At 46.3% G+C, this 23,043-nt stretch overlaps 1 protein-coding gene across 1 annotated transcript in view; it reads left to right on the forward strand.

The window, feature by feature from the left end:
• The window catches only part of GARNL3 (GTPase activating Rap/RanGAP domain like 3), a 229,207-nt gene that overhangs the window by 179,748 nt on the left and 26,416 nt on the right, over nt 1–23,043 (forward strand). Inside the window, exons 24-27 of the mRNA XM_075015526.1 lie at nt 13,160–13,226; nt 19,599–19,706; nt 20,253–20,371; nt 21,481–21,616. Of these exons, the coding sequence (XP_074871627.1) occupies nt 13,160–13,226; nt 19,599–19,706; nt 20,253–20,371; nt 21,481–21,616 (430 nt within the window). The remainder of the gene's footprint in view (nt 1–13,159; nt 13,227–19,598; nt 19,707–20,252; nt 20,372–21,480; nt 21,617–23,043) is intronic.

The following is a 23,043-nucleotide window of genomic DNA, read 5'->3' on the forward strand; positions in this document are numbered from 1 at the left end:
CGGTGGCAGCATCAACAGCCTTTTTTTCAAGGGCGTTGCGCTAAAAGACATTTGCAGAGTGGCGACCTGGTCATCCTGTGACACCTTCGCCAAACATTACGCCCTTCACAGGGTATTCCAAGAGGATACCTGTCTCTCGGCAGCGGTCCTCTCGGGGACCAGCTGCACATAATCCGATTACCCACCTCCTATCTTGGGTTACTGCTGGGTAGTCACCTAATGTGGAGCACCCACGGGGACACTCGAAGAAGAAAGAAAGGTTACTCACCGTAGTAACGGTGGTTCTTCGAGATGTGTCCCCGTGGGTGCTCCACTACCCGCCCATCCTCCCCGCTCCGGATCTCTGTTTAGTGTTTTGCAGGAGCATCCGAGGCGGTTGGTCAAGGAACTGGCGGGGACTGGATCGCGCACATGGCCGGGAGCGCGCGGGGGAGCGGCGCGCACCGGCACATGCGCGGTCCGGCAGAAACTGCTTGGAAGATCCGATCTGCGGCGCCGGGCGAGCCCGACACCTAATGTGGAGCACCCACGGGGACACATCTCGAAGAACCACCGTTACTACGGTGAGTAACCTTTCTTTATCCTTTTTGGAGATCTCCAGGAAAGTCTCATCCAGGTACTCTTGTATTTTTTGCATGAGGTTTTTGGGCAGGGCTGACTTATTGCGGCTTCCCTGGTAGCACACCTTGCCATGCCAGGTAATCAGATAGCGATCTGTTATCATGGCACCTCACAGCATTTTGCCAAATTTTCCAGGCTTGTGCTCACACAGGATGATCATCTCTTCTTTTTCATGATCTGTTATTCTTAGGAGGGTGATGTCTTCTTTGGCAGCTTAAAGAAGCACAGGAATTTGGTTTGGATTTCTTTGCAATGCTCCCTGCCATTTTACTTTACACTGGAGCACATTGCTGCACCACGTAGCTGGCTGGCAGGCTCTCTGTCTTCCCTGCCTCCACATGGTGGGCAGGTTCTCTGGGTCTTCTCCCCTCCCATTTCTCTTTCCCACCATATTTCTTTTCATTTTACAGGGATCCCTCCCCACCAACCATCCATGCAGGTGGAATCAAACCCTTCCCCTTCACTGCATGGCTGCTAGCCTCTGTTGACCGTAGTCCTGCATACCGGCATGCTCAGCACAGGCAGGATTTCCTTGCAGAGGATTGCTCCAGGTTATGGCCGATTTTAAGAACTTTTCCCTGCTCCAGAACACCAGCTTGCTTCCCCTGCTTAGCACCCTCCCCCCGCCCTCCAAATAAAGCAGACAATAGTTTACCATGTCCACAATGAAATGGTGTGGATAAGTGATGGCTTGTGAATGCACAGTTTGAATCCTTGTCATCCTTAAAAAGCCTTAAGGAGCCTTGCAAAAAAAAAAAAATTTCACTGATTGTAAAGACAGATACCCATTCATTCCATGGGAAAGCACTTTGAGAATTGTATCTCAGTTTTGACCTTCACTTTCCAGCAGGCATCCTCATCATGGGAGACAGGGTGAGGAAGTGCAAAAGGTCCAAGCAGGACCCTGTCCTGCAGCACATAGAGTGGGCTCAAGCAGAAACTGCTGAGAGCAAATGGGACACAACACAGCGGCAGCAGACTGTGCTTGAGTTCAGGAGAGAGCAAACAGCGCAACTGAGGGAGGATGCAGCAAACCTTATAATAGTAATGGAGTGACCAAACCGAGGCTTTGTGCTTTATGCTGGAGTTGCAGAAGGACTTCCTGTGCAGCACTGCAGGCTCCACTCCCTGCTGCCTTTACTCCCCTGAATGCATGTTGCCTTCCACCCCATCATCACAGTCCCTGAATGTGAGGAGGGAATATAAGGAAAGTCTGCTGCTGTACCCCCAAGTGCCACTGTGAAAGGCTATTCCACCACCCTTGCCACCCCTTCTTTTCCCTGCCACTGAATCATCCCCCCCCAATACATTTATTCTTTTGATGACACCCATAGTGTGATTTTGTTTGATAACAATGTGTGGTAGGATGCACAAATCATTGCAGGAACACATAGGATGGAGAGGGCTTGTAGCACAGCTTGCCCACCACTGCACCGGGGTCCACGGAGGACTTGCAGCAGAGGGACCCAGGCAGGGGTGGAGAGGGCCAATACCACAGCTGCCTGCCACTATGCCAGGGTCCACAGCGGACTCGCAGCAAAGGGACCTAGGCAAGGGCAGAGAAGGCCAATAGCCCAGCTGCCTGCCACTACACCAAGGTCTGCAGAGGACTCACAGCAGAGCAACCTGGGCAGGGATCGAGAGGGCCAATAGCACGGCTGCCCATCTTTTTGTGAAAATAACCCTCCCTTTATGTCCATTCTTCTTCCTGCAACTTAATCCCCTGCCTGCCCCCCAACCCCCCGCAAATAAAAGCATTCTTCCTGTGAAAGCCATGGTTTGATTTATTGTTCACATTTGGTGGGGAGCACAAATCATTTTGGGCTGTGGGGGATGGTATTACACTAGTGAAATACAGCACAGTCATTTGTCTGGCAGATTATTCATGACGTTATGTTTCAAATCCTCCCTGATTGCTGCTGCCTCAGCATTGATATTGTAGAATGGCCTTGTAGGCGACTGCGAATGAGTCCTGCTAATAGCATCAGCCTCTGCATTCCAGCTATTGGTGAAATTCTTCTGCCTGGATTCACAGATGTACACTGTAACCACAGTGGGGCATTCGTTTTTGAAAGATCCAAAGGGGTCAATAGGCATCTGAACGTCCCTTTTAAATGGCCAAAGGTGCATTCCACTATCATTCTGGACTTGCTGAGTCTGAAATTGAAGTTATCCTTTCTAAGGTCCAGGGCACCTGTGGAGGCAAGGAAGCAGAGGGTAAGCAGGGTCACCCATTATTACTATAGGCATCTCCACATCACCAATCTTGATTTTTCCGGTATGAGCAAAAAGTCCCATCCAGGAGCTTTCTGTACAGACCAGAATTTCTGAAGATGTGCACCTCATGAACCTTCCCTGACCATCTCACATTGATGCCAGTGAAACGATCTTTGTGATCTACCAGCACCTGCAACACCATTGAGAAGTACTCCTTTCTGTTTGTATACTCAAAGGCCAGGTGGTCTGGGTCCATGGTGGGGATGTGCATGCCATCTATTGGCCCGCTGCAGTTAGGAAACCCCATTTCAGTAAAGCCATCCACTATGGGCTGTATATCTCCCAGAGTCACAGTCTTCCTCAGGAGACGCTGACAGATTGCATTGGGTACCTGCACCACCATGAGCCCCAGTGTATATCTGCCCAGCCCGAATTGATTTGCCATTGACTGATCACTGTCAGGCATTGCAAACTTCCACAGATCAATTGCCATGCACTTCTGAATCATTAAAGCCAGCCTCATTCTTGCATTGCTGCACTTCAGGGCAGGGGCCAGCAAATCAAAAAGTTCCATACAAGTAGACTTGCACATGCAAAAGTTGCCATAATGGTCTGTGCAATGACTTGAAACATTCGAGGATCTATGCTTGCACTAGCGTTGTGTTAGAGAAAGTGGCATGATCTCCTGTTGGTTTTTGCGTGATTGGTGGGTGTTCTGAATTCTGGGAGAGTGCTTTGCATTCTGGGATAATGACATCAAACACCCACAAGCAATGATGGCATTTTTTCCCCCCACAACTCAGTGGTACAAAACCACCAGAATGCAACTGGATTAAGGTACTGTGGGATAGGTACCCGCAATGCATTGCTTATACAGTGGAACTTGGATAAGGCAATGGAGACATGGTAAGTCAACACGAAGAAATGGGAGGTTGAATTTCCAGAATATTTGAGGACAGTTAAGTTCGAATTCATAACATTGAGGTTAAAAAATCAAATCTATGAAAAATCAATTTTATTTTATAGTGTAGACATAGCCTCAGCGTGTGTCTCTGAAAGTCAAGGCATTTTTATTTGTTTATATATGGCATTAGCTGCCTGCCAACTTTGAATATTTTGAGCAATCTGCTTATGCTGATATTCTTCCTCAACATGCAGATAAATTCTCATCTCCTTTGATGGTTCATGGTTATATTTAATTTACTTTTTAGGCCTTTTTTTTAACCTTTTATGTTTTTGAGTGAATATACTAATGATGAAAGGGAGCGGGATGGAATGAACACATAGAGTATGGGTAGTTGCAATGCAAGCTTTCCTATGCGGTCTTGCCAATTTTCCTCAGCCTGATCTGGAAAAGTTATCTCTAGGAATGAGAAGGGACCGCATTCATGTTAGTCTTTCATTCAATGCTGCTGTTTGCCGAGGTTACCAACACAGTTGCCAAGTTGGTACCAGTAATGGTGGTTGTTTTGGGGATGTGGACACTGGCATATGGGAATTGGAGCCGTGTCCATCAAATTATTTCACCTAGCTTTTTGTCGTCATAGATTTGGGATGGGTTTGAATGGAGTGTGTGTATGTTGTATTTATGGGGAGTTTCCTCTCCTGTAGGTATACTTGCATCCTTACAATGCTAATTGAAGAACTTTGATAGCAGTATCCATTTGGCCCAAAAATGTACTGTCCTCCCTTGTGTCCCACCAGAAGGCTGACCAGTTAGTTATTCTTCAACTGCCCCAGCTAGAAATAGAGATGTTAGCAGGCTATTTGTGGTCTTTATTGTGAGAGGACTTATCCCATCACTCTACCACTTCCTTCATCTTTCTTGTGCAAACAGACAACAGCAATACCCAAAGTCGAAAGATGAAACAATTCAATGTTTATTGGGGGTGAACTTCTGTCAAGCTTGAATCTGGTTTCCTTTTTTCTATTTTTCCCAACTTACTTTCTCTCCCCTCCCCCCCACCCCACAATTTATATAGTAATAGTCTCAGCTATCTCTTAACCAAACATTTTATTGGAATTTAACTTATCAATTCTAACATATTGTAACATGATTATCTAACCAGTTATATACCACCACCTTAATTTGTTTACACGCAGCAAAATTAATTGTACAGCAGACAAAACAATTAAAGAACCAGATAGAGGCCATACAGATAAACACTAGAGAAGTGGGGACCATAATCATAGTAGGCAGCCTTCGATCCCAAGGGATCATGGGTTTGCGCCCCAGTTGGACTGATTCGAGCAGCATCTTCTGTGGCTGTGCAATCCAATCCGGGAGTGGCAGTCCTTTCAGCACTGTGAACAGCAGTAAGCAGATGTCGCTTTGGTATCACGGGCACGGATCTTCCTGAGGGCTCTCCTGTCTTCCGCTTCCTTCACCAAGGTCTTTTCATACATAGCAAGAGCTTTCTTCACTCCCTGTTTCCAGACATGCCTGTCTGAGGTGAGCGAATGCCAGGTGTTTGCACTGATAGAGAGAGTGCTGAGGTCACGCTTGCACGTGTCCTTGTAGCGCAGTTTAGGTCACCCTTTTGGCCTCTTTCCAGACACCAGTTCGCCGAAGAGGAGATCCTTCAGTATTCGACCATCTGTCATGCATGAGACATGGCCCAGCCAGTGCATACGCCGCTGTTTGAGAAGGGTGAACATGGAGGTGGTGCCTGCCCTCTCAAGCACTGCGCTATTGGGGACCTTGTCCTGCCATGAGATACCAAGTATGCGCCTAAGGCAGCGCACGTGGAATGTGTTAAGCCGCTGCTCTAGTTTTGAGCGCAAAGTCCATTGTTTCACTGGCGTGCAGCAGTGTGCTCAAAACACAGGCTGTGTAGACCTGCACCTTGGTGTGTACAGTGAGCCTATTGTTGGCCCATACTCTCTTCGTCAGCCTGGAGAATGTTGCAGTGACTTTTGCCATGACCATAATAACAAAACAATAAGTAAATGGGAATTTCACTACCACAACAGAGTCCTTGCCAGACAGAAACTATGTACTCTAAGTTTTCTTTAAATCTTCTAGGCCCTTCCCTTTATCTGGAGGCAATAGATTGGATTGCCTTTGTAACAGCCCAAAATTGCTTATTCCAGTATGTAAGGATGTTACTGCATGTTTCCCAGGGGTCAGCAATCTGTGACTCTGGAGCCACTTGTGGCTCTGGGTGCTGCTGCTGCTGCCTCCTCTTGCAGCTCCCTGCACTGCACCCACTAAAATAATGGAACTAAATTGAATTGGTTTAATGGCCAGTGTTAAACCAATTCAGTTTAGTTCCCTTATTTAGTGGGGCAGTGCAGAGAACTCCCCCTCACCCACTGCATGTGGGGGAAGTGAGCAGGGGGAGGGGGCGGCTGAGTCTGCCCCTGCCAGAGCTGCCAAGCTGCGTTATGGAGGAAGAGCCAGGGGAGGGGGAGGCTTTCCTACCTGCGGGACCATCACCTCCTCCCAGGCAGCACAGGGTGCCATTCTCACAGCTCCTCCTCACTCTGCAGCAGCCGCTGGAGCCTGGAGCTGCATCTGGCAGTGCAAGGTCATCTCCCCCAGTACCCAGCCCAGCTCCCCACCCAGCCCCAGGACCCAGTGAGTCCAGTGCTGGTGCCACTGGATGGGGAGTGGCTGGGAAAGCTGTAGGCATTTTCTGGCTTGAGAATTTTGGTGGGGACCCAGAGCAGAGGGAGTGGAAAAGTAGTATGGGGGGACCCAGAGTGTGTGTGAGGGAAAGCAGTTGAGGGGGGCAAGTGAGATCTGGAATCAGTGGGCAGATTGGAGCAGGGTGGCTGAGTTGGGTTAAGCCTGGGATTGGGATGGCAGTTTGGGGCTGCTGGGTGTGGAGGGCAGATTTGCGGACAGGGGTGTAAGCCTGGAGAAAGGAAGGCAGATTTGGGGACTGAGGCGGGTAAAGCCTGGAGAAGGGGTAGGTTAACTTTCTAGCTTGCACAAATCATTGTGTGTGTGCTGTTGTTAAAACGGGGGTGACAAAAAGTATGCTTCAACGTTATTTATTAAGGACTGTCTCATATTCATGTGCATTGCTGATCTGGGGGTATTGATTTTGTAACTGAATTTGAAAAAATGGCTCTTCTCCCTGTTTCAGTTGCAGACCCCTGCCTTACCATAAAAACTAGACTGCCTTTTTGTACTGCTATAACTAGCTAATTGATTAAAAAATACCTGAATATCTATATGCTAACAGCTATCTCTGTTTTTTTCATTAACATTTTAATAGCCAATCTCCTTCTTCCTTAATTGTAATCCTTTTCATTCCTTTAAAAAAAAAACACTTAATTTTCTCATTTGTAGGTCACTGCTTCCCCCTCACCAGACTTCCAGAAGTGCATGTCACTTAAGGAAACCATCTGTGTGGTAGATGAACATATATGCTGCCTCAGGGAAGGCTACTTTCCTAAGAAGTATGGTCTCTGTCAAGAATTTAAACCCAGGTCTTGGAAGAACAAAGAACTCGGACAAAAAAAAATGATCCTAGTGGAAGAACCTCTTTGGCCTTCCCCTGCCTTCCATCAAGAATCTCCTAGAAAGCGTGAGTCTTCCCCACAGCCCTCAATGCTCAGGGACTGTGGGTTGAAGAAATCAGCCACAAACCCCTCACAAAAGGTATCTTAAAAGATATCTGAGAGTCTTGAGCTGGCTGAAGAAAATCACCAGCATGCTCAGTATCATGTATTCTGAGACAGTCCAAGCATGGTACCAAGCTCACAAGGATCTGGAATGGCAAGTACCACTGATGCACCTAACAAGTGATGGGCTATGATGGATAAGGATAGGAGCAAGGTGCACACCATTAAGACGATGCTACTGGTATGAGCAGTAATGTTAGCATTTGTCAACTGTGAGCAACCCAACACCAGAGCAGGCAAAATCCTTGACTCCCTCCTTATCAGCACTAGCTTGGTCAGGACTGCAACAGTTCCAGCACTCAGGAGAACTCAGGGCATCTGATATACCATAATCTCCCCTTCTTGGCACCAGAGCTCCACTACTGAGTCTTTTCCAGACACAGGAATCTTCAGTACCATGCCATGCACCTTCATTTGCTAGTCGCGGTGCATATTACAATATCAGCAAAGATCTTTCACAAGGAAAGTTGTGAAGCACTGGAATGGGTTACCTAGGCAGGTGGAGGACTCTCCATTCTCATAGGTTTTTCAAAGCCTGGCTTGATAAAGCCCTAGTTAGGATGATTTCGTTGAGCTTGGTCCTGTTTGATTGGGGGGTTGGACTAAATGACCTCTTCCAACCCTAGGCTTCTGTGATTCTATGGTGAGCCATAGGAGGTTGTCTTTCATTACTCTTCCTAGGCTCCCTGTGGTGCCTATTATAAGAGGCTTCTCAGTCAAATCCTCATCCTGCTCCACCAATAACAGTGTTTGGCCAGCCATGGATGCCAACCCTATCCTGCTGCCCTAGTGGTCCTACTGTGATTTCTGGGTAGCATATAGGTGTCACAACTTCCAGACTTCTAGCTTGACTCACTGTGAGTCTCTGAGACTTTCTGTCTTGGCCATGGCATCCAGAACTTCACAACCTCCAGAGGAGATCACAGAGGAACAGGAGGGCAGATACAAAGAGGAAATTTTATCCAGACCCAATGCCTCATTCTTGGGAGTGATGCCCACTGACAATTTCTGGATTTTCCAGGATTTGGCTAAAAAGGCAGGACACACTTTGAGATGTCCTCGGAAGAGGTAAAAGATATTTATCACAAGTTTTTTGTATCTCACATGCTTTCTCAATCTCCAGAATAGTCCTACCCATAAATGAAGCCCTTGTGGATCTGGCCAAGACTATCTAGCAAGCCCCAGCATTGGTGATGCCTACTTTTAAATATGCTGATAAAAAATATTACAGCCCAGCTAGAGAAACAAACTTTCTTTTTTGTCACCTTTCCCTAATTCTGTTCTCATGTGCGTGGTAAAATCCTGGGGCTGCCAGCACTGAATGAGATGCATCTGTTAGAACAGGGGTTGGGAATTCCTGGGCCTCTTCAAGAGAAAGGCCTCTGCCATATCACATTAAGCTTTAACAGTGAAATATGACTACGCTAATTATAAAAAGCTCAACACTATTTTTAATTTATCAGCTCCCTGAATCACACTATGACCTGTCTGAACTTATGTCCATGAGGGACAATTAGTTGCCAAAATAGTGCTTCAGTCAGCCCAGTCCATCTACACCATGGTTTCCCAAACTGGGGGGCATGCCCCCTTGGGGGAGGCATAAAGAAATTCCAGAGGGGGCACAAGGCAACCCAGCTGTGCCCCCCCCCCATCATTCCCTCCCACCTGAAGAAAGAGCCGTCCTTTGCTTCCAGCTCTTAGTCCCTGCCCTTTTATGTGGGTGACCTGGCATGGACTCTATAAAAAGCAGGCAGCCAGCAAAGACCCATGTGGAACTAGGTGCCTCCTGCAAAGATGAGTGAGTGTGGGTTGCGGGGGGAAGGAGGAGGGTGGGATTAGATGAGAGGCTGAGGGTGCCTGGCTCAGGTGAGGGGGATGGGGACAGGGTAACAGCAGGGGGCTGGTGGTGCCTGGCTTTGTGGAATGGGAGGGGCTTGGGCGGCTGGCTGGTTTGTGGGAATCCCAGTGCTTGGGCAGCTGGCTCTGGCATTGCAGGGATCCGGCGGCTTGGGCTGGCAGCTGGCCCTGGCAACGCAGGGCTTGGGCAACTGGCCCTGGCAGCGCAGGGCTTGGGCTGGCAGGCAGGTGGCTGGCCCCAGCATCATGTGGCTCGGGATGGCAGGCGGGCGGCTGGACCTGGCAGCATGTGGCTTGGGTGGGCAGCTCAGGCAGCTGGCCCATGGCTGGGGCAGATGGCTGGTGGGTGGGCAGCTGGTCCCTGTAGTGCAGGGCTCAGGCAGCTGGCAGGCGAGCAGGTGGGTGGCACAGGACTCAGGTAGCTGGCCAGCTGGGGCTCAGGTGAGTGGCTCTGGCAGCACAGGTCTCTGGCAGGCAGGTGGCTGTTGTGGTCAGTTCTGCAGCTGGCATGGGGCTCAGGTAGCTGGCCAGCTGGGGCTGAACAAGGCACGTGCAAGGGACCAAAAAATGCTATTTGTACTTATTTTTTAATTTTAAGTAAGATTTTTATTTCAAGTGTTCATATTTATTTTAAATTATGAATTGAATTCTTTGTTAAAGGGCGGGTTGAATGATGGTAAAGAAGTGGGTAGGGGTGTGAAGGCTTCTCAAAAATCAAAAGGGGGGCATGATGCCGAAAAGTTTGGGAACCACTGATCTACACAGTGGTGTTTACATAGCAAGTGTCTAGGCGGGATGCTTACATAGCAAGCAACTTGGATCTTGAAGATCTTCCCTCCAAAAGCACCACATAGCTCAGTGAAAAGACTGATGTGTCCATCCATAACCTTAAAGATTCCAGAGCCAATCTTACCTCATTAGGGATCTATATTCCTGAACAAAAGAGAGAATATAATCCACAACCTCAACATAGATCATTCCCTTTCCAATTCTGAATCCAGCATTTCTGATTCTCGGAGAAAGAAACTGTTTTCCCAGAGGTAAGCCACCAAACCAATACCCTTTCACATCACAGCCATTTACCTCAAAACATCAGTTTTGATATGTTGGTCAATGTGTTGACAGACCATGCCTCTCAACTGCAGCAGCTGAATAACCCATCATAATTGTTTGGTCACCAACTTGCTCTAGTCCTCAACATCAGACCAGTAGGTCCTGAAAATTGTTGATAATGGTTACTCCATTACCTTTCCCTCCCTCCCCTGCCCCCCAATACTCTTTCTCATCCCTATTCAGAGGCTCTTCTCTCAGTAGTTTACTAAGATGAGATCAAAATCTCATCCTCCAGTTAGGAATCAATACCTCAACAACTGTGATGCAAAGCTTTTCACTTTCATTTTATCCTGATATCCCAAAAGAATGGAGGTTGGAGTCCCATACTGGACCTCAGCACTGAACAAGTTTGTCAAAGCTCAAAAATTTAGGATGATCATATTAACTGTGATTGTTCTATCTCTGGAACAGGGAAATTGATTTTCAGGCTCTGATGTATTTCCACATATCGATTCTACTTTCATACATTTGCCCTTGGCCAGGACTATTGCCAATACTAAGTACTTCCCTTTTGCCTCTTCTCAGCATCAAGAATATTCTGCAAGATTGTTGCCATAATGGTGGTTCACCTGTTCTCCCAGGGAATCCTGATCTACTCCTACATAGACAATTATCTCTCTGAGCTAGCTCCTTCAACAAGGCCCAACACATTACCAAAACCGCAGTACATTTGTTCATGGAACTCAGACTACAAATCAATGTCCAAAAATCAAACGTCACCACTGTACTTCACCCAGATTTCACAGGAGCCAACCTTGACTCGTTATAGGCCAAAGTGCTCCTATCAGAGCACAAGCTCCATGCCATGGCCACACTCAGATAGCCAGTACAAAACAGCCCTCAGATATCAGACAGACACTGCCTCTAGCTCCTGGAGCATGTGGCACAGCAGTGATACTTCATGCTAGACTTCACATGTAGTGCCTCCAACTGTACAGTTCAGTTCTGTCTACAGCTCAAACAGAGACACATTAGACAAACCTCTGTCTCTAATCAAGTTTAAAAACTCAGTAGCCTGGTGGAAAAGTCAAGCAGATGATTGCAGCGGATCTCCTTTTCGCTGTCATTACTTCTTGCCACTGACGTATGCTTCCTAGAATGAGGCACACATCTAAACAGACACAAAACAAATGGCCATCTGCAGAGATATCCCACCCATTTCCTCCAACTGATCAAGGGAATATGCATAGGAGTCCTAAGAGACAACATATGCATTGCATAAATTGAGGGGGAGGAACCAGGTTGCCCTCCCTTTCTGCAGAAGAAGTAAAGTAAGGGAACTGGTGCATTTTCTGCAGCAGCGTACGTTCCAGGAGTATACAACTCAATAGATAAGCATAGCAGTCCACGGACAGACAAGGGGGCCAGGAATCCTGGCCCCAACCCCCGGCACCCAGCCAAGAACAGGCAGGGGGACTGGGAGCCATGGCTGAGGAGGTCAGGATCTACAGCCTGACACACATACCCTCCACAGGACAGGAAGGAGGGGTTCAGAAGCAGAAAAAATCAGTTAAGGACCGGAGTGACATCAAGTACATGTGCTAATAAGTGAATAAATGTCTTCCCTCATTCCAAGACAAAGGATAGCATTTATTGGAATGGTGGTAGGCCAGGGGTCTGCAGCCAAAAGAGTGAGAAGAGCCATTTTTTTTACATTCAGTTACAAAGTCAGTACTTCCAGAGCTGCAATGCACATGAATACGAGACTGTCCTTAATAAATAACATCAAACTATACTTTGTCACCCCTATTTTAAGAACAGCACACGCACAATGATTTGTAGCAGCTAGAAAGTTTCTACCCCCATCCCCATTTTTTACCTGCTTCAGCCCCCAAATCCACTCTCCTATTCCCTCCATCCTGCAAAACCTAAATCACCAGCCTGCTTAAACCGCCGTCCTGCAAACCACCCCCGCCATCTCCAGGCTTAACCTATGAGCCCCAAACCTCCATCTGAATCCCAGGTTTAACCCACCTCAGCCACCTTGCCCCAACCTGTCCACTGAATCCATATCTTACTTGCCTGCACATGCTCTAGGTCCCCCCTCCCCCACACCTGCTGTGGGTCCCCCGTGCACCCCCTGCACACATGCCCTCCCTCTCCCCTCTTTGGACCCTCCATGCCACCTCCCTTCCTCCACCCACCGATCTGGGTCTCCCACCAGTATTCACTAGATTACAGGCTTTCCAATGAGTTCTCCCATGAAGTATTTCACATAAAGCATATTCCATTTATGTCATATTCATAGCATATTTTAATAAACCACATGGAATAACTAGTCACAGCACGTATCCCTGATAGCTCAGATTACCTTCTGATGTTCAAGAAGCTTGGTCTCTACTTTAGCTTCATACAGGTTTACCTAGCAGCAATCAGCACATTGCCCTCCATCAAACAGCTGCTCTGCCTTTCTAACCCCGTCATATGAACAATGAACATTTGTGTTTCCAGATAAGTTCTGTTACTACATTATGATGTTCCTATAGACAATATTTATTGGAGAACTAATTGAATCCCTTGCTAAGGATGGATTTTCAAGGAATGACAAATAAAGGCATAGGTACCAAAGGCTACACTTGAGAAGAACAGATTTTGTTCTGAGCAGCAGGGGAGCATCTCCACTGACTCTGAGACAAAGTGTTGCATTTTTCTCAAGAAGAGATTGTAATAACCTCAGTATCAGTCTGCACACTACCCTTACCCATTATCATTGCAGGTTAATTTTGTTGCAGCTATTGATGTATATGAAGATGGTGAAGCTGGTCTACTGTTGTGCTATAACTGTAAGTGTTTTTTTATTTGATCTAGACCATAGCAAAGGAAGTTTAAAGACATTAATATATGAATCTTGCATGTTAGTAGGATATGTATCTACATATTGAGAGGTGGCATAACTGCTAAGTTAGCAGTTTTTCAATTTAATTTTCATTATTGTTTTATGAGAAGCGGGGCAGAACATAGAAATATCAGCTATCTGCTTCTGTTAAGTGAACAAATGAAATTCCCCAGCTTTTGAGAACCACTTTCAGTGTTACTAGAATGTCAGCTTTTAGGTAGCCATGATTTTACAATTTCTGTCTTATAAGACCCCCACTGAAGTGGGTCTGGTCCTCTCCCAATCTTTAATGAACCATTTACTTATTAGGACTCGAGCCTGGGATTTTGATTCAATTCCTTATTCCACCACAGACTTCCTATATAATCTCAGGCATGACAAATAGATTCCAACTTTTTAAAAGTATTCATGCAGCACTGCACTCAGCACTGCAATTGCTACTGATTTAGGAGCCTAAGCTGCATTTTCAAAAGGGGTTCAGGCACTTGTGAGCCTAATTCTATTGATGGTCAATGGCACATAGCCTCCTAACTACCAAAATTCCATTTGAAAATTAGACTTAGGATCCTAACTTACATAGACACTGCAACATTGAATGCAGAAATGCTTAAATACATTTAAAAATCGGGGCCTTAGTCTGTATGTCCAGTTTACTATTTACGATGAATGTCATAGCATTTCTTGATAGCAGAGATAAGTTGTGAGGATAAATACATGAAAAATTGGGAGGTGATCAAATATTTCAGTAAGGAGGTCCACATAAGTACTTGTTGATACAAGAAGCTAGACATGTGAAGAAGTCATGGCTTCTTCCTCGAGTGTCCCCATGGGTGCTCCACGATAGGTGTCGGGCGTGCCCCGGCGCCACAGATCGGATCTTTCCAGCAGTTTCTGCCGGACCGTGCATGCGCCGGCACGCGCCGCTCCCTTGCGCGCTCCCGGCCACGTGCGCGATCCGGTCCCGGCCAGTTCCTCCTTAACCGCCATCGGCTGCAGACGGAATCCGCTCAGGCTGCGGCCAGAGTCAGCGTATTTAATGTTTTAAGTGTTTTTAGAGTTTCTTTTCAGTCTTTCAGTCTTTAAGTTAGCTTGTTATTTTTCTTATCGCAAAAAAAAAAAAAAAAAGTATATAAAGCCTTAGTAACAAGAGGAGCAGCGGAGGCCCGGGGACGTAAGGCCATTAGGCCTCCTGCCGCAGCAGGCTGGGTCCGAGAGGGGAACGAGCACAGAGAAGGTGCTAAGTACCCTATTAACAACTCAAAAACTCACCGCAATGTCCTCTTCAGGATTCAAGAAGTGTGAGTCATGCCGCGAAGCTATGCCGGCCTCCGATGGGCACAGTCAGCGTATTAGGTGCCTGGGGGAATCTCACGTCACCCAGAAATGCTCCTTCTGCGCAAAGCTCACGGCTAGAGCAAGGAAGGACAGAGAAATGCGGCTAAAAATGCTGCTCTTTGACAAGGCCCTCCAGCCAGACATGCCGGAGCGGCCCCAACAAGAGGGACCTGCAGGGGCCCATAAAAGGAAGGCGGCTTCCCTCACTCCATCAGTGCAAAAACGGAGGAAGCTCTCACCAACCTGATCCCTGCCGGCAGCCACAGCGAGCGGGACGGGTGCAGCACATAGCCCCCAGCCACAATCACAGACGAGCGGCGGCGGCGCGGAAGTGCATATGGCAGAGGCTGAGCCTCCGATAATCAAACAGCTGGCCCGCACCGTGAGCAGAGCGGTGGCCAGGCAAGCGCCAGAACCGGTGGCACCGCAGCTAGCGGCACAGACCCCCGGGGCGCTGATGGTGCAGAGCTCACAGGCACGCGGCCTGCAGGCGCTGGGGGAGACCACCTGCGCGGCACCGCAGCGAAGCATGCTGAGCGCGGCGCCGACAGCGGGGCTGAGATCCCCGGCGCGGAAAGGGGCGGAGTCAGCCCCACAGGGGAGGGGAAAGGCAGCAAAGAAAACCCGGCACCGCAGCCCTTCTCCAGACAGGGCTGCAGGGCTGCTCTCTCTAAGCCCTCCCCTTATGCTGCGAACTCCAACAAGGAGGCAGGGGTCTTCCCCAGTCTACCCTGAGCCTCCATCCCCATTCCTCCAGCCAGTGTCACCATGGCTCGGGCCACCCTCGCCTTTTCTGGGATTTGACCCCCTGGAGTACTATCACAAATCAGTCTCACCATTGTCTCGATCACCCAGATGATCTCGCTCCCCCAGACGCCGGGGGTATGCGCTTCCAGAGTGGTCCAGGTCTCCATCCCAGGAACTGTGCCCGTGTTGCCATGGTCGCCCCTATCATGCGGGGCATAGACACCATAGGCAAACCCCCAGGGACAGGTCCCCTCAGACGGTTCACTATCCCCGAGGGCAATCGCGGACGGGGACGGAAACACAAATATCTCAAGGGGAGTTGATTCTGGAATCCCGAGATTTCCCCTCGCAAGCCTCCAGCGAGAAGATGTATCACCGTCAACAGGACTCAGAGGGATCCAGAGAGGCTTACCCTAGTGGTTCCTCTCTATCCTCCCCTGACGAGGCTACGGACCCAGGGGACGTCCACCCCCCGGACGATCTCAAACAGTTCCAATAGCTGTTTAAAAGGGTGGCCTTTACTCAAGGCATCCAAACAGCAGAGGTGCAGGAGAAGCACCATAAGCTCCTCAAAAACCTGAGACCTCCGGCCTCTTCCAAAATAGCTATTCCGCTCGACGAAGCAATTATGGAGTCCAGCCTTTGTTCCAAAAGTTTCTTCAGAGTTTCATATTAATGAACCTATAGTCTTACCCTCGTTTTATCCAAAGCCTCATAACTCCAACAAAGAGGCGCTCCTACACCTCCTGGACGTGAGGAGGGTGCTGGCTTTAAGTCCTTCCGAAAAACGGATAGACTCCTAGTCTCTCTCGCTCCCAGATCAAAAGGAGAAGGTCTCTCTTCACAGAGAATCTCGAAGCACGTCGTATCCTGTATAAAAATGTGCTACGAACTTAGAAAGACTCCTTTACTGGCCCCGCCTAGGGCTCACTCCACCAGGGCGGTGGCGGCATCAACAGCCTTTTTCACGGGCATTGCGCTAAAAGACATCTGCAGAGCGGCGACCTGGTCATCCTATGACACCTTCGCCAAGCATTATGCCCTACACAGGGTATTCCAAGAGGATACCCGTCTCTCGACAGCGGTCCTTTTGGGGGCAAGCTGCACATAACCTGATTACCCACCTCCTTTCTTGGGTTACTGCTGGGTAGTCACCTATCGTGGAGCACCCACGGGGACACTCGAGGAAGAAAGAGAAGTTACTCACCGTAGTAACGATGGTTCTTCGAGATGTGTCCCCGTGGGTGCTCCACCACCCGCCCATCCTCCCCACTTCGGATCTCTGTTTAGTGTTTTTCAGGAGCATCCGAGGCGATTGGTCAAGGAACTGGTGGGGACAGGATCGCGCACGTGGCCGGGAGCGTGCAAGGGAGCGGCACGTGCCGGTGCTTGCGCGGTCCGGCAGAAACTGCTGGAAAGATCCGATCTGCAGCGCCAGGGCGAGCCCGACACCTATTGTGGAGCACCCACGGGGACACATCTCGAAGAACCATCGTTACTACGATGAGTAACTTCTCTATCCTGTTAGACAAAATTCAAACGTTCAGTTCAAATAAATGTAGTAAATAAATAGAGCAAGGATTTGTAAGCTGATTTTCAGTTTTACGGGAATCCCTGTTGTGTGTACTGCTCATAGATAGGTCATGACTTTCTTGATTTCAGCTTTGATTTTGCAGGTATAGAGATAATTTTAATCTCATTATTCCTGACTTTTATAATTCATAAGTGAAGGAAATATTTAAGGAAATGGTAATTCATGGTTCACACTGGATAGTCACTGCAATAATATTCTTTGCATAATCAATTAATATAGTTTTTTTTAAGGCAGTCAGTAGAGTCCTGTCTTTCTTATTGCCTGACATATTCTTTTATTCATTCCTTTTAGCTTTTTAGTGTTGGAATAGTATCAGTTTTATTATTAGAAGTAGGTGCTATTGAAAGACTTGCTGATGGGAAAACCCTGGTAGAATTTGAGTCACTGTAAAAATAATACTGCAGTTCCTGAGAAGCTGGGTGCACGAGACATCTGGTTAATAAAACCTGTGTGTCTAATATCCCCCAGGCCTGATATGGAAATTTTCTCTCTGTATGTATTGAAATCTTTGGGGAGTATGAACTATACTAATGAATGTATGGCTGGTTAAAGGATATTTTCTGCTGGCTGACAGATTCCGTGCCATTGATGTCAACTTCAGAATATTTCACAGAATCACAGGGCTGGAAGGGACCTCAGGAGGTCATCTAGTCCAGCCCCCTGCTTCAAGCAGGATCAACCCCCACTAAGTCATCCCAGCCAGGACCTTGTCCAGCTGGGACTTAAAAACCTCGAGGAATGGAGAATCCACCACCTCTCTAGACAACGCATTCCAATGCTTCACCACCTTCCTGGTGAAGTAGTTTTTCCTAATATCTAACCTACACCTCTCCCTCTTCAACTTCAGACCATCACTCCTTGTTTGGCCATCTGACACCACTGAGAACAGTTTCTCACCCTCCTCGTTAGAGCTCCCCTTCAGGAAGTTGAAGGCTGCTATTAAATCACTGCTAAGTCTTCTCTTCTGTAAACTAAACAAGCCCAAATTCCTCAGCCTATTGTCATAGGTCTTGTGCTTCAGACCCTTAATCATTTTTGTTGCCCTCCGCTGAACCTGCTCCAGCAAATCCACATCCTTTTTATACCGGGGTGCCCAAAACTGGATACAATATTCCAAATGTGGCCTCACCAGTGCTGAATAGAGGGGAATAACTACTTCTCGAGATTTGCTCGAAATGCTCCTCCTAATGCACCCTAGTATGCTGTTAGCCTTCTTGGCTACAAGGGCACAGTGTTTACTCATATCCAGCTTTTCATCCACCATAACCCCTACGTCCCTTTCCATCATACTGCTGCTGAGCCAGTCGGTCTCTAGCGTGTAACAGTGCTTGGGATTCTTCTGCCCCAGGTGCAGGACTCTACACTTCTCCTTGTTGAACCACATCGGATTTCTTTTGGCTCAGTCCTCCAATTTATCCAGGTCACTCTGGATTCTCTCTCTACCCTCCAACGTATCCACCTCTCCCCCCTAGTTTTGTGTCATCCGCAAACTTGCTGAGGGTGCAATCCAGGCCCTCATCCAGATCAATACTAAAGATGTTGAACAACACTAACCCCAGAACTGAGCCTTGCGGCACTCCGCTTGAAACCGATCGCCCTCCAGATATTGAGCCATTGTCCACTACCTGTCGGGCCTGACCCTCAAGCCAGCTTTCTATCCATCTTATAGTCCAAAGATCCAATCCATATTTCCTTAACTTATGGACAAGAATGTTGTGGGAGACCGTATCAAAAGCCTTGCTGAAGTCAAGGTATATCACATCCACTGACTTCCCCATGTCCACAGAGCTTGCTACCTCCTCATAGAAGCTAATCAGATTGGCCGGTAACAGAGAAGGAGCCGTGTTAGTCTATATACTATCAAAACGAAAAAGCAGTCAGGTAGCACTTTAAAGATTAACAAAATAACTTATTAGGTGAGCTTTCGTGGGACAGACCCACTTGTTCAGACCATAGCCATACCAGAACAGACTCAATATTTAAGGCATAGAGAACCAAAACAGTAATCAAAGTTGACAAATCAGAAAAAAAATTATCAAGGTGAGCAAATCAGAGAGCACAGGGCCGGGGGGGGTCAAGAATTAGATTAAGCCAAGTATGCCAAAGAGCCCCTATCATGTCCCAGAAGATTTGCATCCTGGTTCAAACCACGTGTTAATGTGTCGAATTTGAATATGAAAGAGAGTTCAGCAGCTTCTCTTTGTAAAGCAGACTGGAAATTCTTCAATAAAACGCAGACTCTTAAGTCATTAACAGAATGGCCCACTCCATTCAAAGAGTTAATGGGCACAAAACAGACATCAAAACATTCCTGATACACAAACCAGTTCGTCTACATTTTAATGGAGTGGGCCATTCTGTTAATGACTCAAGAGTCTGCGTTTCATAAAATATTGTGTAAAATTCTTACAGTTGTACAAAAAGTAACAAATAGCTTTGACATAAACATAGACACTTAAAATCAGATTTTAACACTGATGAGAGACAATATAGTATATATTCTATATTCCCCGTTTTTGTCTCTTTAAAATTTTAGTCACTAAAGTCTAATTCTTACTCTTTTGACAGCTGTACAAGAAGAAGTCATCCAGTTTTCTAAAACATTTTATTTAATGTCTGTTTATGTCATTTTCTGTGTTACAGATGTCTGCTACTACAGAAAGGTTTGTCCCTATAATGGGGGTTCTCCTTTGGTCCAGACATCAACATCAGATTTCCACTTTAGCTGGAACCAGGTTCCTTACGCTATTGGTAAGAAAAAGCCTCTAGTAACTTAGTAGGCTGGTTTATCATTCTCATTTAGTATGCAGTTGCACTTGGCCCTTACAAGAGCAGCAGCATGTGTTATAGAAATGCAATCATATCACACTTGATTCTAGTGCCATGCCAAATGAACTAGGTTTTTACATTTGATAGTTGGGAAAAGCAAGGAGCCTTTGCAAGATTCTTTCCATGCAGAAAAAAAAAATTCTTCAGTCACTGGCTTCTTTTTCTTGTTTTGCTCCCTCAGCCCATTCATTTCCTTTTGCTCTGTTTGAGAGATTCCATCTACACCCTACTGACCATGGTGAGTCAGGCAGTTACAAAAGGCTTCATGCAGCTCAGTGCCCATCAGCATTTTAGAGGCTGTTTAAAAAGTTCTAAAATACTTGCACTAGAGAGGGTAGATAATAGAGTGTGCCAGATTTTCACAAAACCTCAAGAATGTTTCAGAAGTTCTAAGTACTTTTGTGAAATATCTGATACAATTACATGCTCATAATTTTCTCAGTAATAGGTGTCCTTTTTCTCTTGCAGTTTGTGCTTTCCCTTATATCCTGGCTTTCACAACTGATTCTATTGAGATCCGTTTAGTGGTGAATGGGAACCTAGTCCACACAGCTGTGGTGCCTGAACTTCAACTTGTTGCATCGAGGGTAAGGCCTAGGGTTGCTGTATGAAGTCTTATTACAGTGTGTATGTGCACCTCTTGGTAGCACAGCTTTGAGAGTGCAAGCACAGAAAGGAGATAATCACCCTCCAAACAGTCTGTTAAAATCACGAAAATTGCTGGTCCTACATTACCAAATTAGGGTGCAGATTATATATGTAATTTGAAACAGTATATATAGATGTATGAGCTGGAAGCATAGGACTGCATATTTCATTGGCTTCAGTGACCATGCGTATGTGTTACTTGAGTATAGATTTCCAATCCAAGTGCAGAAGTATCATTTATATTACCATTGCTCAGTCAGATATGCTCCTCTTCCAATTTCTTTTCCAGTTTCTCTCATTTTACATAGTTAGGAATAAACTGTTTTCCTTTCTTCTGACATACCTCTGACTGAACACAGGGTAAATGGGTTTTCTAAGTCATCAGCTGTGCGTGCATGGAGTAAGTGCAGACAGACCAACTTCATCCTTGGGTAACTCAAGGATGAATTTGGATCAGCGTGTTTTGTGCCTAGCCCTGGAAAAAGTGCATCTGGAAAAAGAAGGGAGAATTGCCTATTTGTAATGATGAGCAGTGATACCAGGCTACATTTTCTAATGTGCTATGAACATAAGTTGATTATTATGCCAAACCCTTGGGCTCTGGTCCTGTTCCTCAGTTGTATTACACAGCATACTTGTGAGGGCAGAAGTATGCAATATGGCTTCTGACCTTTTCTTATCCCTGGAACCAACTGGGCTGGCTGCCTTTGTCCTTCCGGCTACTCTAATGAGCACAGTTTGCCAACAGATCCAAGGGGCCCAGTCAGAAGTTGCCAGCCTTCTGGAAAGACCAGGCCGTATCCCCCTTCTCTAAATGCAAGTAAGGTGATTGTGTAGGAGTTAGAGGCACTGCCAACTGCCTACGACCGGAGGATTCTTTCACTTTAGGGTGATCCTCCCAGGTCCAGCTCCAGATGTTTTTAAGGACTTTCCATTGGCAAATGAGCCTAGAGGGGCTGCCCTATGTAAAAGACAACTCTTTGGGCACAGTGTCAGTCATTAACTGGGAAGTCTTGCTGTGTTAACATTGTATTTTTTGTCATTTCAGTCAGATATTTATTTTAAAGCTACTGCAGCAGTAAGTGAATCATCCACTATCAGTTCCAAGAAAACCAGTTCAAACAGTTCTCCTCAGACACCAACAGCTCATGAAATACTCGAATTCCCTTCTTCCTCAACAGAAGGTAAAGTATTTTTGGAACTGTCTGGGTATTGGCTTTGAATCGCTCTGTCAATTGTCACATTTCCAGTACCTCTGAGTTTTTGATTTGTTGCTCATGGAAGGTTTTGGATGGACAGCCCTTGCAGCTGAAGACCATAATTGTCTATCTGTAGAAATGGTTGTACAAGCGTGCTCTACTTCACCTCCTGCTAGTATCCCTCAGCTCTGCTATGAAGGGACCTTTCCTAGGAGATCTAGTTGAGTGACCTGCTGAATCTTTGACAACTCTTTTTAGGGCTAAGACTGCAAACAAAGATGCCAGTTATGATAGGAGGTTCAGAATGAGTACAGTGGCCTACTAGGAACTGTACTTGGACACCCTCCCTCCACCCACTTCATTTCACCACTGAGATTACAGTTCCTTTATAGAATGAAAATAGTAATTAGGCAGTCCTGCTGCAAAGAGATTGCAATATCACTTTATATGTAATACAATCAGTAGAGTAACAAATAGGGGGATAAATGTAATATGATAAGGGCACAGGAACAAGATCACACACTGTACACCAGTGGTTCTCGGCAAAGGGTACAATACTCCTGGGAATACACAGAGGTCTTCAAGAGGGTACATTGACTCCTCTGGACATGTGGCAAGTTTTACAACAGGCAGCATAAGAAGCACTAGAAAAGTTAGTGCAAACTGAAATTTCATACAGATAATTTATGTACTATACACTCAAAAGTAAGATTTATATTACAAGTGAATGATAAAATGACAAGGTAAGCAATTTTTTGGTAATAGTGTGCCATGACAATTTGACATTTCTATGTCTGATTTTTATAAGCAAGTTGATTTTAAGTGACGTGAAACTTCAGAATACATAAAATAAATAAACCTTTTGAAAGGAATTACAGTAGTTTTGAAAGGTTCAGAGCCACTACTGTACACCTCTCTGGCTCAGTTAAACATGCTACAACTTCTATATGAGTGTGATAGAAAAGGAACAGGGAAGCTAATTTTATTATTTTAAAGAAGGTATCTAATACTAACTGCATAATAAAAGCTGTTTATCCTAGCAAATTGTGGAAAAAATCAAATACCCTTGATTTTCCCAAACAATTATTTAAAAGCCGTACTTGAGACTATTTGAAATTCAGACTCCACTGCACTGGAGATATTATAAAGCCAACATTGTAAGATCAATGAGTGTTGCTCAGGAGTGGGCTGGTCAGTATGACAAGACCATGACAGTTCTCAGAAAGCAAGATCATGGTCTTGTGGGTTACAGAACTGGCCTTGAGCTCAAGCGAGCTGGGTTCAGTTACTGGCTTGAACACAGACTGCCCGTAAAATCTACAGTAACTTGTCTCAGCACACTGTGCAGCAATTATCTACTTGGATACAATAATGCACCCATCCCTCGATTAACAAACTTCCAACTTATGAAT

Source organism: Carettochelys insculpta, chromosome 21, assembly GCF_033958435.1.
Source record: "Carettochelys insculpta isolate YL-2023 chromosome 21, ASM3395843v1, whole genome shotgun sequence".
Classification (NCBI taxonomy): domain Eukaryota; kingdom Metazoa; phylum Chordata; order Testudines; family Carettochelyidae; genus Carettochelys; species Carettochelys insculpta.